This window comes from Coregonus lavaretus (assembly GCF_964263955.1).
Source record: "Coregonus lavaretus genome assembly, contig: HAP1_SCAFFOLD_1159, whole genome shotgun sequence".
NCBI lineage: Eukaryota > Metazoa > Chordata > Actinopteri > Salmoniformes > Salmonidae > Coregonus > Coregonus lavaretus.
The window spans coordinates 30,301-46,187 of record NW_028157303.1 but is presented as its reverse complement, the minus strand read 5'-3'; the positions used below and the strand labels follow the sequence as shown (position 1 = coordinate 46,187).

General features: G+C 41.3%; 4 protein-coding genes and 1 pseudogene across 5 annotated transcripts in view; 3 read left to right on the top strand and 2 right to left on the bottom strand.

Moving 5' to 3' along the window:
* The window catches only part of LOC311125557 (uncharacterized protein), a gene marked incomplete at its 3' end in the record, with an annotated part of 43,692 nt that extends 40,899 nt beyond the window's left edge, over positions 1-2,793 (bottom strand). The window contains exons 1-2 of the mRNA XM_084199588.1: positions 2,683-2,793; positions 2,444-2,475 (exon numbers count right to left, since the gene is read on the bottom strand). Coding sequence (XP_084055714.1) covers positions 2,444-2,475; positions 2,683-2,706 — 56 coding nt within the window. The 5' untranslated portion in view covers positions 2,707-2,793. The remainder of the gene's footprint in view (positions 1-2,443; positions 2,476-2,682) is intronic.
* A 1,070-nt stretch (positions 2,794-3,863) lies between these two features.
* Positions 3,864-5,604, top strand: LOC311125561 (uncharacterized protein). Its single transcript, XM_084199591.1, has 2 exons — positions 3,864-4,189; positions 4,429-5,604. Exons 1-2 carry the CDS (start codon positions 4,108-4,110, stop codon positions 5,370-5,372), a joined length of 1,026 nt encoding a protein of 341 aa, XP_084055717.1. The 5' UTR covers positions 3,864-4,107; the 3' UTR covers positions 5,373-5,604.
* A 49-nt stretch (positions 5,605-5,653) lies between these two features.
* On the bottom strand, positions 5,654-7,293 carry LOC311125560 (uncharacterized protein). Its single transcript, XM_084199590.1, has 2 exons — positions 7,216-7,293; positions 5,654-6,973 (listed from the first exon to the last, which is right to left on the bottom strand). The coding sequence occupies exons 1-2, from the start codon at positions 7,286-7,288 to the stop codon at positions 5,946-5,948; spliced, it is 1,101 nt and encodes a 366-aa protein (XP_084055716.1). The 5' UTR covers positions 7,289-7,293; the 3' UTR covers positions 5,654-5,945.
* A 1,084-nt stretch (positions 7,294-8,377) lies between these two features.
* Positions 8,378-13,251, top strand: LOC311125566 (nuclear pore complex protein Nup107-like). Its single transcript, XM_084199595.1, has 6 exons — positions 8,378-8,456; positions 8,647-8,807; positions 8,921-9,047; positions 9,305-9,418; positions 9,575-9,742; positions 13,037-13,251. Exons 3-6 carry the CDS (start codon positions 9,027-9,029, stop codon positions 13,142-13,144), a joined length of 411 nt encoding a protein of 136 aa, XP_084055721.1. The 5' UTR covers positions 8,378-8,456; positions 8,647-8,807; positions 8,921-9,026; the 3' UTR covers positions 13,145-13,251.
* A 66-nt stretch (positions 13,252-13,317) lies between these two features.
* Positions 13,318-15,482, top strand: LOC311125556 (solute carrier family 35 member E3-like; annotated as a pseudogene). The gene is made up of 2 exons: positions 13,318-14,070; positions 15,045-15,482. The product of its transcript is annotated as a solute carrier family 35 member E3-like (transcript).
* Positions 15,483-15,887: the final 405 nt, after the last annotated feature.

Below are 15,887 nucleotides of genomic sequence, written 5' to 3'. Positions count from 1 at the left end.
ACAAATCCTCATCAATCTACAAACAACACCCCATAATGACAAAGCAAAAACAGCAAATTTATAAAAGAACACCAATTTATAATTTACTTAAGTATTCAGACCCTTTACTCAGTACTTTGTTGAAGCACATTTGGCAGCGATTACAGCCTCAAGTCTTCTTGGGTATGACGCTACAAGCTTGGCATACCTGTATTTGGGGAGTTTCTCCCATTCTTCTCTGCAGATCCTTTCAAGCTCTGTCAGGTCTCCAGAGATGTTCGATCGGGTTCAAGTCCAGGCTCTGGCTGGGCCACTCAAGGACATTCAGAGACTTGTTCCGAAGCCACTCCTGCATTGTCTTGGCTGTGTGCTTGGGGTCGTTGTCCTGTTGGAAGGTGAACCTTCTCCCCAGTCTGAGGTCCTGAGCGCTCTGGAGCAGGTTTTCATCAAGGATCTCTCTGCACTTTGCTCCGTTCATATTTCCCTCAATCCTGAATAGTCTCCCAGTCCTTGCAGCAGAAAAACATCCCCACCGCATGATGCTGCCACCACCTTGCTTCACCGTAGAGATGGTGCCAGTTTTTCTCCAGACGTGACACTTCGCATTCAGGCCAAAGAATTGAATCGTGGTTTCATCAGACCAGAGAATCTTGTTTCTCATGGACAGAGTCCTTTAGGTGCCTTTTGGCAAACTCCAAGCGGGCTGTCATGTGCCTTTTACAGAAGAGTGGCTTCCGTCTGGCCACTACCATAAAGGCCTGATTATTGGAGTGCTGCAAAGATGGTTGCCCTTCTGGAAGGTTCTCCCATCTCCACAGAGGAACTCTAGAGCTCTGTCAGAGTGACCATCGGGTTCTTGGTCACCTCCCTGACCAAGGCCCTTCTCCCCCGATTGTTCAGTTTGGCCGGGCGGCCAGCTCTAGGAAGAGTCTTGGTGTTTTAAAACTTCTTCCATTTAAGAATGATTGAGGCCACTGTGTTCGTAGGGACCTTCAATGCTGCAGAAATGTATTGTTACCCTTCCCCAGATCTGTGCCTAGAAACAATCCCGTCTCTGAGCTCTATGGACAATTCCTTCGACCTCATGGCTTGGTTTTTGCTCTGACATGCACTGTCAACTGTGGGACCTTATATAGACAGGTCTGTGCCTTTCCAGATCACGTCCAATCAATTGAATATACCACAGGTGGACTCCAATCAAGTTGAAGAAACATCTCAAGGATGATCAATGGTAACAGGATGCACCTGAGCTAAATTTCAAGTCTCATAGCAAAGGGTCTGAATACTTATGTAAATAATGTATTTCTGTTTTTTTATTTGTAATACATTTGCAAAAATTTATAAAAACCTGTTTTCGCTTTCTCATTATGGGGTATTGTGTGTAGATGGATGACTAAAACATTTAATACATTTTAGAATAAGGGTGTAACGTAAGAACATTTGGAACCCAGGAAGAGTAGCCGCTGCCTTGACAACAGCTAATTGGGGATCCTAATAAATACTAAAAATGTACTTGTCAATATGCACAATAAGCTGACAGGGAGGTGATTTCCCACAGTCAAAGCCCGGAAATAAGAGCGACGACACTGATAGTTGTGTGTCACTGAGTAGACTGATACCTAAGGATTGTTGATCCATGAAATGGGGTAAGACTGTATAGTGCAATATAAATGTAGACGTCAGTATGCCCCCAATGCAATTCTTAAGTCTAATGCATCCAGTGCAATTTCAACTGATTTATTTATTTTTGTCAAATTAACAAAATGTTATATTTTTGTTGAATTTATATAACATTCCAACCTTGTCAAGCATTATCTAGTCCACTATTTGTATACATTTGCATCACATTCAATTAAATTCCACTATTGTGGCTCATCCTTATTGTGGCCAACTTCACATAGGTGCTAGATAGATACCTAACTCCATTATAAACTGGGTGGTTTGAGCCCTGAATGCTGATTGCCTGAAAACCGTGATATCAGACCGTATAACATGGGTACAGCCAAAACAGATTTGTACTGCTCTAATTACGTTGGTAAACAGTTTATAATAGCAATAAGGCACCTCTGGGGTTTGTGGTATTTGGCCAATATACCACGGCTAAGGGCTGTGTCCAGGCACTACGGTCTGAGGTTAACACAGGTTTAGGAGATTTTATACGTTTTATTCTATGCGAACATTAGCTGTATTAATTACGAAGCCATCGTGATTTTAATGATTACATAAATTCAATGTAACTCACAAAAAGTGACGTCAGCTGATGAAGATTATCTCATAGAACCAAACGTATTATATCTCCTAAACTTGTGTTCAACACAGACCTGATTTTCGGCGTTAATCCAAAAACGCATTTATTTTCCTCATAGGCTTTGTCCAACGAACGAACCATGGCAGAGTTAGTGCCTACAAAAGTTCGCCATTACTATTTATCACTATACCAAGTTCCCTAGAAGAGGTTTCTTACCTCACTTTACGGAGCTTCTTCTGAGGTCTCGCCTGTGAAAAAGATAGATTGACATTTTGCATGAGTGATTGTCAGCTGGGATAGCTAACAAGTTAGCTAACTAAAGTCAGTCAGGTAGCTAACGTTAGCTAGTTTTTCACTGCATACGGTACATTATTATGTAACGTTTGTTTGCTAGCAAAACGTAGCTTCTTCGTTCCTTAGCTAGCTAGTTAGTTACAACGAAAATACATAGTTACCAGATGTGGGTATTTGGAGTCCATTTCTGTCCGTGTACACTCAGCTATCGGAGAAAATAAATAAATATATATATAGCTAATGTTCACAAGGCCGCTAACGTTAGCAAAACAAAGACCTTGACATAACATATTTTTTCCCGCGCATCTTTAGTAGATGGAACCCTCCAATGGGCCCTTTTCACGTGACGTCAGACAACTTCCGTTCTGCCGCGATGCAGGTTATGTTTACATCCGGTGTCGCTTAGGAACGCTTAGCTAGTAGCACATCATTATGGAGTTCACCCAGTCCCTTTCACATCTGCCACCAATACGACTTAACGACGTAGAACGACTTGCTGACAAGTGGTCCCTTACTTCAAGATCGAAGCTTGATAAAGGCTACAAGTTCTTCGTTGAAGGTTACCTGTTTGATTATGAAGGTACGTGTTTATCTTTATTTAGCTTAAATTAGCCCTATGCTAGCGAAGGTTATGAGCTGACGAGTTTCTGTTTTGCAGCCTCTTTTTAATATTACTGCTGTTTGTATCGACCGTAAGATAAGAGTCAGTAATGTATTAATGGCTAATGCTGCGCCCTTTCTCCCAATCACTGTATTGAAACAGTCTCAAGTGTAGTTAACGGTGAGGTGACAGTGAGAGGGCGATGTTACAGGTCCATGAAGAAAAATGAGGAGGCTCATCGGCTTCAGGTTTCTCAGATAAACAGTTCTCTAACATTATGATAAGATAGGGTAAGATAGATAAGTTTTCTTTTTGTTGTGTTTTGCTGCGGTTGCAGATTTAATAAGAATGATTCCACAAAGTTCCACTGTGGATCAGTTTGTTTCTCAGTCTGAGCTCTGATTTTGTATCATTAAACTTAATACACAACGAAATTCTTACAAACCGATGTGGGTTGTTGACGGCAATAAAGACTGGGAAAGATTCTGTGATAACTCAAAATGTTCAAATTTTCGATAAGTGTTGGCACTACTTGTCAAAGGTTTCAGAACAGCCAATTTTTCTTAATTAAAAAAAGAAATTGGGTTTTGAAAATTGTGTACAGTAGTTTATAATGAAACGCAGAAAAAATGTTTTGTAAGTACAGCACTAATTGTTATGTCTCTATGAACAGGTTACACTAGACTCTGCAGAGGTTCCTGTGGTACTCAATCACATGTCATGTTCCTGCTCTGCTGGGAAAGCACTATGTAATCACATAGTAGCACTTCTTTTTCAAAGTGCTCACTATGTTACCATGGGCTTTAAGACAGTGCCATTGCCTCTGTCATGCACCAGCGCACTGCAGACCTGGCACCGGCCTAGGACACAGGTCAGATATTATTTGTTACACTGATGCAGAACTTTGCAGTTTGTATTGACTTTTGACAATGTATTGTTCATCATTATTATATCACAGGGAATTGTACCAGAGGCCACCAATGATATGGCGGTGTGTAAACCAGCGGCTAAGAAAAAAACAAGTGTCAGAGCTGGAGTGAAGTGCACACTGTACCGAGCCTATGATGGTGAGTCTGAATGAGCCCCCGCCTGTACTAGAGCACAAAGACTTTAGTGCATTTCTAAAATAATACAAACATAAAAGTGATTATTATTTGTTACTTTTTATATAGACTTTCAGTGGATATTTTTTTATTTGTATTAGAAGCATGTACGAGACTGGATGAGTGTGGTTGTCTTTTTTAGTGAAAAAGATAAGGTGGCATTTAATGAAATCTAAACTTGACATATCTCACTTTCATGCCAGGGCCTATTCCGGATCCTCACGTCATGGCCAGTGCTGAGAAACTGAAAGACATCCGTCCACAACCAGGGATTTGCAAATTGCTGCACGGGCTTGAGGGCCTTAATTTGGTGGACTCTAAATTTGGCCCTGTGCCATTTGGGTCTGTGCTTTCTTACCAGTGCCCTCTAGAATTAAGTAGAGATATTATTAAACACCCTGGTGCCAGTGAGTTTCCTCAGTTGCCTATTGAAGGTTACAACTTTAAATTTCCCATTGATTTTGAGCCCAACTACATACAACAATGTCATTTGGACAGCCTGATTGTGTCAGAGGAGATGTCTGCTGCTATTGAAGCAGAAACAAGAATGCAGTCAGAATGCCAGCTGTGGAGCCAGGTACGCAAACCCCGACTGACAGCCAGCAGATTCCGTGAAATATGCCATGTTCGTGGGGAGTTGTCTGCCAAGGCTTTGGCAACCCGCATTCTGAGAGGAACTCCTCAGACAGCTGCTATGAGAAGAGGGTTGGATCTGGAACCTGAGATACTGAGGCAATATTCTGATTTTTGTGATGTCTCTCTGAAACAATGCGGGGTCATCATCCACCCTGATTCACCTCACCTTGCAGCCAGCCCGGATGCTAAAGTCTTCTGCCCAACAGAAGCACCACCATTTGGTCTTGCTGAGGTTAAGAGTTGCGATGTTGAAAATGTTACCCAAGTTAAACACCTGATCACAGTTAAAGGCCAGGCCTGCCTTAAGAAGAGCCACAAATACTACTATCAGGTTCAAGGCCAACTCGCCTTAAGCGGACTTCAGTGGTGTGACTTCATTACAGATACCCGCACTGACTTCACAGTTGAGAGAATCTTTAGGGATGAGGAGATTATCCACTCAATGCGACAGAAGCTTGATCATTTCTATTATAACATCTACATGGATGTCTTCTTAAGTTATAAAACATAAGGCAGAATTTTGTGTAAATAGTGTTAAGGTAAATGTGGAAGGTGAACCTTTGACATTTTTTTCTTTAACTGCAAATTAACTTGTCATATACTGTATATCTCCTATGTACTGAAACACACATTTTGAAAAGGATTGTGATGTAAATGTCGACATGTTTTTCTTTAACTGCAAATGAACTTAATTGTGTTATATACTGTATATCTATGTATTGAAATACAAATTTTGAAAAGGATTGCGATGTTGTAAATGCTCTTACCAAAATCAAAAAGGATTGGAAGCAGTTGCTTGCAAACATATATTTAATAGTTCCATCAGTGCCATGACACATAAGCACATAACATGGTTAATAGTTGGATATTTTTACAATATATCACATTAGGTTCATTAATAGCTATGAAAAAGTTATTACCCTTAACAAAAACATACAGTATAACATTAGATCAATTAAATTACCAACAAAGTTAATTCATATTTACATTTTTTTGTACATACAATACAGTAATATAAAAGTACTTCTATTTACAGCCCATCTAGCTTACTCAGGAAATATACAACTTCCAGTTGACAAAAACATCAGACTGGTTTGTCTCCTTTAATGTCAAGAGGTCCCTGATAGTTCGACATGAGGCAGCAGATGGCCCACAGCTGATTCACTGAACCCACTGTGGAAAGAGGAACAAGCCCATCCCAGATATGGTACTCCTTCACCCTCCGTATGGCCCTCTCGACTAAAATCCTCAGCCGGGCGATGGCCTGGGTCTTAAGAGTGTCCTCCCTGCTGAGCTGAGGAGATTTTTTCAGTGGAGGGATGACGAGTGTTGCCCCCACTTCTGACAACATCCTCTCGATCAGGAAACCCTTGTCCGCCATTAATTCATCTCCGGGCTGAAGTAAATGCAAGATCTGACATTTCCGTGTTATTTCCATGTCGGAGATGGAGCCTGTGTAGAGCTTTGATACAAATGTGATAACACCACATGGAGCTACACCAATCAGCCCTTTAAAGGTGGTGTGATTTTTGTAGCTCGAAAAGGTTTCTGACTGTAGTGAGAGGGAGGATGGTGTTTCACAGCGGATCTCGGTGCAGTCTACTATAACTCTCACCTGAGGGCAGTAGAGCTTGAACTTATCAGGCATTGTGGCCTGCACCTGCTCTCTTGTCATCCACACCGGCAGTGAGCCAAGAACCTGGTAAAGGTAGCTAGTCCATGTTAAAATGATGCGGCTAACTGTGGACAGGCTGACCTCAAAGATGGTAGACAAGGTTTTCTCCTGAAGCCCAGCTGCAACACGACACAGAAACATAAATAGTTCATCAATAAGTGGAAGTTTTCGGTGAGGGCTAGGTGTCACATGTGCCGTTTGCTGTGCCTTAGACCAGTATACAAGCCGTGAAGCAGAGGGATAAACAGAATCCCAAAACACAGTGAAGACCTCCTTTGAGCTGAATCGTGTGTAGTAGCGATAGTCCTCATCTGTGACACAAAAATTAAAAAGGAGTGGATGCTGCTTCTTAACTGTCAGGTGCTGGATCTCAATTTCTAGGGACAACACTTGCAGCTCCAACTCTCGAATTCTTTGAGTAGCACTGTCCAGTTTACCTTAAGGGGAAGAAAAAGCATACATGTTGGTAGGTTAGTTATTACTCATCTATCCCATCCCATTTTCAATAAATAAAACTGAAGAAGCTTCTAAGATGGATGAGGTTTAAAACGCCAAGTCTTTTCACAGAGAGACCAGTTACTCCAAATCGTAGTATAAAATAGTATTTTTACTTAACTGCCATATACTTTTACTTTTTTTGCCAAACAGATACATGGTTACTCTTATTTGTAATACTAACCAGGAGAAGGACGGCAGGCATAGTCGTGATCGTTTGTCACTGCAGGCAAAGCACCCTCTGTGCTGTCAGGCATCTCATGATCAGAATCATCCAGGACAGCAACACCAAGACGCTTTCTTGCTCGCTGGTAAACTGACTCCCGAGCTTGTGAGATTAACCATATGCTTGTCATGATACATTTTGGTAATCACTTTTCAGTCCCTAAAATGACAAAATGTAGCAGCTATATTGCATCAGGATTAAATTATTAAACATTTTGTACAAGTAATATATTATTGGATTACAGTAGTATTACGTTTAACGCTGTCTACCTATCCTTACCCCAATCATTCCAGTGGAATCTAGACGGCACTGATCCCTGTTTAATACGGATCCGTCCACTGGCCGATGTGTATCTATCCTCAGGGGGAAAGTGCTGACTGCAAACAAAGGTGCTCCCACGAAGAATCTTAAAACTTGGTCCCTCATCTCTCCTGATCGCCCTCACCCAACGGGCACGTATTTCTCCATCAACAGGGAAATCGTGAAAACTCAGATACGGGAATTTCTGTTTGTTGTTTGAACAAAATGGTACACTGCAATAGCATCTTCTCGAAGATTGTGCCATGCTTCGGTGTTGGATGGGATACTGTTGCGATACAGACACCGGGAGAAAAGAAACAGCTAAATTAACATTCAGCTTTGACCAGGAATCAATATTTATCTAGCTATCATGCACAACAGTATTTGAATAGGTGAGTTACTATACATTCATGAATAAACTAACTGCCTAACAAAGGGTTAGATAGCTAGCTAAGTAAACTTGTTACATTACAGCCAGGCAGCAATGTAACGCTACCTTTTAACGTTATCGGTATCTGGTACTAAGTTGTTGTTAGCTAACGTTAGCCCACTTTTAAGTAACTAAGGCAGTGAACAATTATGAATTAACAATAACGTTAGCAAGTTACAAACCATTGCATATACGTAAACATTATTACTCTTAACTTTACTAATTTAACTTAAACGTACCTTTTGGAATTTCTTCAAGTAGCTAGCTTGCTAGTTAGTGGTCAACAGTTGTATTTTCGTTGAGAAGTCTCAGGTTACGGGCGAACGGAAGTGAAGTTAACCTGCTACGCGGAAAGGCGGAAGTTAGATGACGTCATCGTGAAAAGGGCATATTGATTGGCTGGTGTTTGACCCCGCCCAGAGAGCTGAGGCCCTCAAACAGAGCAACGCCATCATGAGGAAGTTCCTGGGTACGTTACACACACACTCACGGTTCTGAAACAGATCAATGCTTCCTGTGTGAGGTAGTCCCTTTCCCATACTACTAACACATGCCCATACAAACATTGCATTGTATTGGCTACCTTTTGAAAATCTCCCTCTTTTTCAACCATGCTGTTGACCCATTGCTATCTCTCCTCTCTCTCTCATCTCCTCCAGCCTCTAAGAAACACGATGCAGCCAAGGAGGTGTTTGGTAAGGTCCCAGAGGACTCAATGAGGGAGATATACAGCCAGTGGGAGGAGCTAGGCCTGGACACGCCCCTTCCTGCAGAGGATGAGAACGCCATCAGGGAACACCTGTGTATCCGCGCTTACCTGGTGAGGGGACAAGCTCTCGCAGCACTGTGATTGACTCGTCTGTTTATTAAACGTTTTTAGAGGGGACTCCTGTAGTTGTATAAGGTGTGTGTGTGTGTGTGTTACCCCCCCAGGAAGCTCATGAGGCGTTCAATGAGTGGTTCCATCACATGAACTCCCCCCCTCAGAAGCCCAGCCCCCCCGGCCCAGGCCAAGTTCACTGAGAAGGTGGCCTTCGAGATGAAGGAGAAGGAGTACCAGGTACACAATACACTCTGATCCCAGATCAGTCTCTGTGTTACGGTAGAACTGGTGAGGAGTTTAATTTGTTAGAGTAGCTGATCCCAGATCAGTCTCTGTGTTACGGTAGAACTGGTGAGGAGTTTAATTTGTTAGTGTAGCTGGTTCTGGATCAGACGAAGAACGCTAATGCTAGCAACGCTATTATTTAGCGTAACAGCCTATTGACTAAATTAAAAAAAAAAAGGTGTGTTAAAGTGTGACCTCCTCTCCTGTAGATGGAACACGACAACTGGACCGGCCGTCTGGAGGCTCTGACTGAAGACGTGAAGGAGAGAATCTACAACGTCCTGCTGTTTGTGGACGGGGGCTGGATGGTCGACGTCAGAGAGGTGTGTGTCTGTCTGTAACTGAGTATTACCGTTAGTGATTGGTGGCGTGAGGGCTCAGCGCTAGGTTAGCGTTTGAGCCTGTATTAGCTCTGTCTCCAGTACAACTGTGTTATTTCTAGGTACACATTATTACTTCTACCACTTGTTCTATTCCAGGATACGGAGGAGGACCCAGAGAGAGGCCACCAGATGGTGCTGCTCCGTAGACTCTGTCTGCCCATGATGTCCTTCCTGTTGCAGACAGTACTGCAGAGAACACAACGCCACCAGGAGAGTCTCAGACTGGCTGATATCATCGCCTCAGACCAACACCGCCTCTATGAGGTCTGTACTGTAGTCTAGAAATTATATTTCTATGGTCTGCGCTGGAGTCTGACCTGGGCTGAGGGCATCTCAATTCAGTCTACAGTGGCTTCATCCTCTCCCCTCTCTGTCTCCTTTCCTTTGTCTGCCACCATCTGCTTCTCAAGTCTACTGTGACTTCAAGGAAACACTATTGAGATTCACCTAATAGTCTAGTGTGGCTTCCTCTCTTCCACGTCATCTGACACCTGTCCAGTTCTTTCACATCAGTGCTGATGAAGCGTTATAGCTCAATACAATATCAACACCATCTCACAGCGTTATAGCTCAATACAATATCAACACCATCTCACAGCATTATAGCTCAATACAACACCATCTCACAGCATTATAGCTCAATACAATATCAACACCATCTCACAGCATTATAGCTCAATACAATATCAACACCATCTCACAGCATTATAGCTCAATACAACACCATCTCACAGCATTATAGCTCAATACAACACCATCTCACAGCGTTATAGCTCAATACAACACCATCTCACAGCATTATAGCTCAATACAACACCATCTCACAGCGTTATAGCTCAATACAATATCAACACCATCTCACAGCATTATAGCTCAATACAACACCATCTCACAGCATTATAGCTCAATACAATATCAACACCATCTCACAGCATTATAGCTCAATACAATATCAACACCATCTCACAGCATTATAGCTCAATACAACACCATCTCACAGCATTATAGCTCAATACAACACCATCTCACAGCGTTATAGCTCAATACAACACCATCTCACAGCATTATAGCTCAATACAATATCAACACCATCTCACAGCGTTATAGCTCAATACAATATCAACACCATCTCACAGCGTTATAGCTCAATACAATACAACACCATCTCACAGCATTATAGCTCAATACAATATCAACACCATCTCACAGCATTATAGCTCAATACAATATCAACACCATCTCACAGCATTATAGCTCAATACAACACCATCTCACAGCATTATAGCTCAATACAATATCAACACCATCTCATAGCATTATAGCTCAATACAATATCAACACCATCTCACAGCATTATAGCTCAATACAATATCAACACCATCTCACAGCGTTATAGCTCAATACAACACCATCTCACAGCATTATAGCTCAATACAACACCATCTCACAGCATTATAGCTCAATACAACACCATCTCACAGCATTATAGCTCAATACAACACCATCTCACAGCATTATAGCTCAATACAATACAACACCATCTCACAGCATTATAGCTCAATACAACACCATCTCACAGCATTATAGCTCAATACAATATCAACACCATCTCACAGCATTATAGCTCAATACAATATCAACACCATCTCACAGCATTATAGCTCAATACAATATCAACACCATCTCACAGCATTATAGCTCAATACAACACCATCTCACAGCATTATAGCTCAATACAACACCATCTCACAGCATTATAGCTCAATACAACACCATCTCACAGCATTATAGCTCAATACAATATCAACACTATCTCACAGCATTATAGCTCAATACAATATCAACACCATCTCACAGCATTATAGCTCAATACAACACCATCTCACAGCATTATAGCTCAATACAACACCATCTCACAGCATTATAGCTCAATACAACACCATCTCACAGCATTATAGCTCAATACAATATCAACACCATCTCACAGCATTATAGCTCAATACAATATCAACACCATCTCACAGCGTTATAGCTCAATACAATATCAACACCATCTCACAGCATTATAGCTCAATACAACACCATCTCACAGCATTATAGCTCAATACAATATCAACACCATCTCACAGCATTATAGCTCAATACAATATCAACACCATCTCACAGCATTATAGCTCAATACAATATCAACACCATCTCACAGCATTATAGCTCAATACAACACCATCTCACAGCATTATAGCTCAATACAACACCATCTCACAGCATTATAGCTCAATACAATATCAACACCATCTCACAGCATTATAGCTCAATACAATATCAACACCATCTCACAGCATTATAGCTCAATACAATATCAACACCATCTCACAGCATTATAGCTCAATACAACACCATCTCACAGCATTATAGCTCAATACAACACCATCTCACAGCATTATAGCTCAATACAACACCATCTCACAGCATTATAGCTCAATATCAACACCATCTCACAGCATTATAGCTCAATACAACACCATCTCACAGCATTATAGCTCAATACAATACAACACCATCTCACAGCGTTATAGCTCAATACAATACAACACCATCTCACAGCATTATAGCTCAATACAACACCATCTCACAGCATTATAGCTCAATACAATATCAACACCATCTCACAGCGTTATAGCTCAATACAACACCATCTCACAGCATTATAGCTCAATACAACACCATCTCACAGCATTATAGCTCAATACAACACCATCACCATCTCACAGCGTTATAGCTCAATACAATATCAACACCATCTCACAGCGTTATAGCTCAATACAATATCAACACCATCTCACAGCGTTATAGCTCAATACAATATCAACACCATCTCACAGCATTATAGCTCAATACAATATCAACACCATCTCACAGCATTATAGCTCAATACAACACCATCTCACAGCATTATAGCTCAATACAATATCAACACCATCTCACAGCGTTATAGCTCAATACAATATCAACACCATCTCACAGCATTATAGCTCAATACAATATCAACACCATCTCACAGCATTATAGCTCAATACAATATCAACACCATCTCACAGCATTATAGCTCAATACAATATCAACACCATCTCACAGCGTTATAGCTCAATACAATATCAACACCATCTCACAGCGTTATAGCTCAATACAATATCAACACCATCTCACAGCATTATAGCTCAATACAATATCAACACCATCTCACAGCATTATAGCTCAATACAACACCATCTCACAGCATTATAGCTCAATACAATATCAACACCATCTCACAGCGTTATAGCTCAATACAACACCATCTCACAGCATTATAGCTCAATACAATATCAACACCATCTCACAGCATTATAGCTCAATACAATATCAACACCATCTCACAGCATTATAGCTCAATACAACACCATCTCACAGCATCTCTCCCTGTCACTGTATTGCTGTCTCCTCTTCCACTCTTCTACTTTCCCATCCTCTTCTTCTTTTTGCTAACTATGTTCTGTCTCTTCTCTCTCTCTGTCTCAGGTGTTCTCCAAAGATGAGCTGAGGAAGTTCCTTCAGAAGATGAGGGAGTCGTCTCTTCTCTTATTGGATAAGAGTCTGGACCCGCTGGGGTACGAGATCCAACCATAAATACACCCCACCTGGACATTTGTTTTCTTTTCTTTTTTGTGTTCTTTTTATTTTTTTTGCCAAATTTTATGTAATGGAGTGAATGATTTTCTGCATTTTCGTATACAATAAAAGTGACTTGACTGAAATATTGTTTGTCTTTGGGCCGTGCACAGGCTGGATGCAAATCCGTATCTGAATCTAGAAGAGTATAAGGAAGGTTTGAGAGACCTTGTATATGTCTAGAATAAATAGTTTAGGTTATCGCCTTCAACTTTCCAAAGTCTCCACGGGGAGGCGCTGTAGGGCACTGACGTGGCTAGTTCTCTTCGCAGAAAAAACGGAAGTAAAGGTCGCTTCATCTGACGTCACTACTCCCGTTAAGTTGCAGCCAGGCTCTTTTTTTTCCCTATATGATCAACATGCGATGGGAAAAGTATGAAAGCGTTGCACAACTGGCAGAGGGTAGACATTTTTACTTGAATTTGTTGGTTTACATTAGCAAGCTAGATTCATACTATACAGTACTACTGAACCCTATAGGTAGATTTTACAGGACGGTTATCAAGAGGACCATGGCTAACCGACTTTCACACCTTTTCTCGAACAGCCGCCTCGTCATTGGATTATTGGCCAATTTGCTGTCGTCGATATGCATCGTTTTCATCAACAAATGGATCTATGTTCACTATGGCTTCCCAAACATGACTAACGCTGATCCATTTCGTGGTGACATGGCTTGGACTATGGGTATGCCAGAAGATGGACATATTTGCCACCAAAATTATCTGGCTCGCTCTCAGCTTCTGTGGCTTTCACCAATATGTCCTTACAAAACAACACCATTGGCACTTACCAGCTGGCCAAAGCGATGACAACTCCTGTGATCATTGTCATACAGACTGTGTTACAAGAAGACATTCTCCACCAAGATCAAATTGACTTTGGTATGTAGTGGTTACAATGTACCAATGCTGCTGACTGCTACAATGTAGCTAGCATTCCATACAGAATGGTCAGATTGGCATTTATTGAGATGACTTTTTTTTGTTTAAAAATTAAATACTTTTCTAATTGTACAAACATATACCGAAGTTGAATTATACATTCAAAATGAACATTTAGCAAAGTACATAATCAAGCACACAGGTTTAAGAAAACAAACTTTTACAAACATCACAGAGGTCTTATATACATAAAATTAGACATATGTATGTTTCAAAGGTAGCAGTGAGTTTCCGGTCATGTTTGTTTTTAACCAATCTTAATGATTGCAAAAAAATATCAAGCTGTCTTTCAAAAAATAAATAAGGGGGTAGCCTTCAAAAATCTGTATTTGTGTATAAAGAATTTGGTTAATACAAATACATTTTTGACCATCTTGGAATAAACCAAATTTGACGACCTATGTGAAATTGGCAATAATAATATAATTTGAAAATAATAAATCATAACCACCCAGAAATTGGTAATATGATCAAAACTAAATAAATTATGTTCCGTAGTTCCAATGTCATTCCCACAAAAATGTACAGGGATTACGCTCTACAATGAATAGAGATGATCGATATACTGGAGGCAGCTCTGCAGAGTGGTCACTAGCTGGCAAAGTCAGAAAATCTCTGTGTCCAGTATGAAGGACATTAGAGGTACTTTCACGAGCAGATATCCATAGACTTCTAGTCATTGCGCTAATGCTAGTTAGCGACTTCCTTCAAACTGCATGCATTAGCCATACAAATGGTTCATCTGACTCCGGGGAAGTAGATAAAGGGCCTCATTGCCAACATCCCGAAGTATCCCTTTAACCCTAACCACACACTAACCCTAATGCCTAACCCAAACTTTTTTTCATTAATTTTTATGATTACAGTTACAGTAACGCTATTTACCTGATGTGTCTGTCTTTTCCCACTACTAGGTGCCCATAACATTAGGTGTGATCCTGAACTCCTACTATGATGTGAAGTTCAACCTCCTGGGGATGATCTTTGCCACACTAGGGGTGTTGGTCACCTCCCTCTATCAGGTGGTAAGTAGTGATGCTTTGAAGTGCACTTGGGACCTGGTGAACCCGGGATTCAACAAACATGGCTGTCTCCCAAATGGCACCCTATTCCCTATGAGCCCTGGTCAAAAGTAGTGCACTAGAAAGGGAATAGGGTGCTAGTTGGAATGCAGACATAGACTAGAACACGTTACTTATTCCTCTTAAAGGGGATTCCTCACCTTTCAGCATGACAATGCCCCTGTGCACAAAGTGAGGTCCATACAGAAATGGTTTGTCGAGATAGAACTTGACTGGCCTGCACAGAGCCCTGACCTCAACCCAATCGAACACCTTTGGGATTAATTGGAACACCGACTGCGAGCCAGGCCTAATCGCCCAACATCAGTGCCCGACCTCACTAATGCTCTTGTGGCTGAATGGAAGCAAATCCCCGCAGCAATGTTTCAACATCTAGTGGAAAGCCTTCCCAGAAGAATGGAGGCTGTTATAGCAGCAAAGGGGGGACCAACTCCATGTTAATGCCCATGATTTTGGAATGAGATGCTTGACGAGCAGATATCCACATGCTTTTGGTCATGTAGTGTATCTTGGTAATTACTTAGCTGAGTGTTGGACCACTCTTCCTAGACCAGTTTCATACGCTAATGATACTGTCTGTGTGTGGTGATTCAGTACTGACTCTCAAAGGATCAGAGTGTTTGGTAAGGGGGGGCTGATTTCAGGGGGGAAAAGTGCTGCTTCCTGGCCACCCCA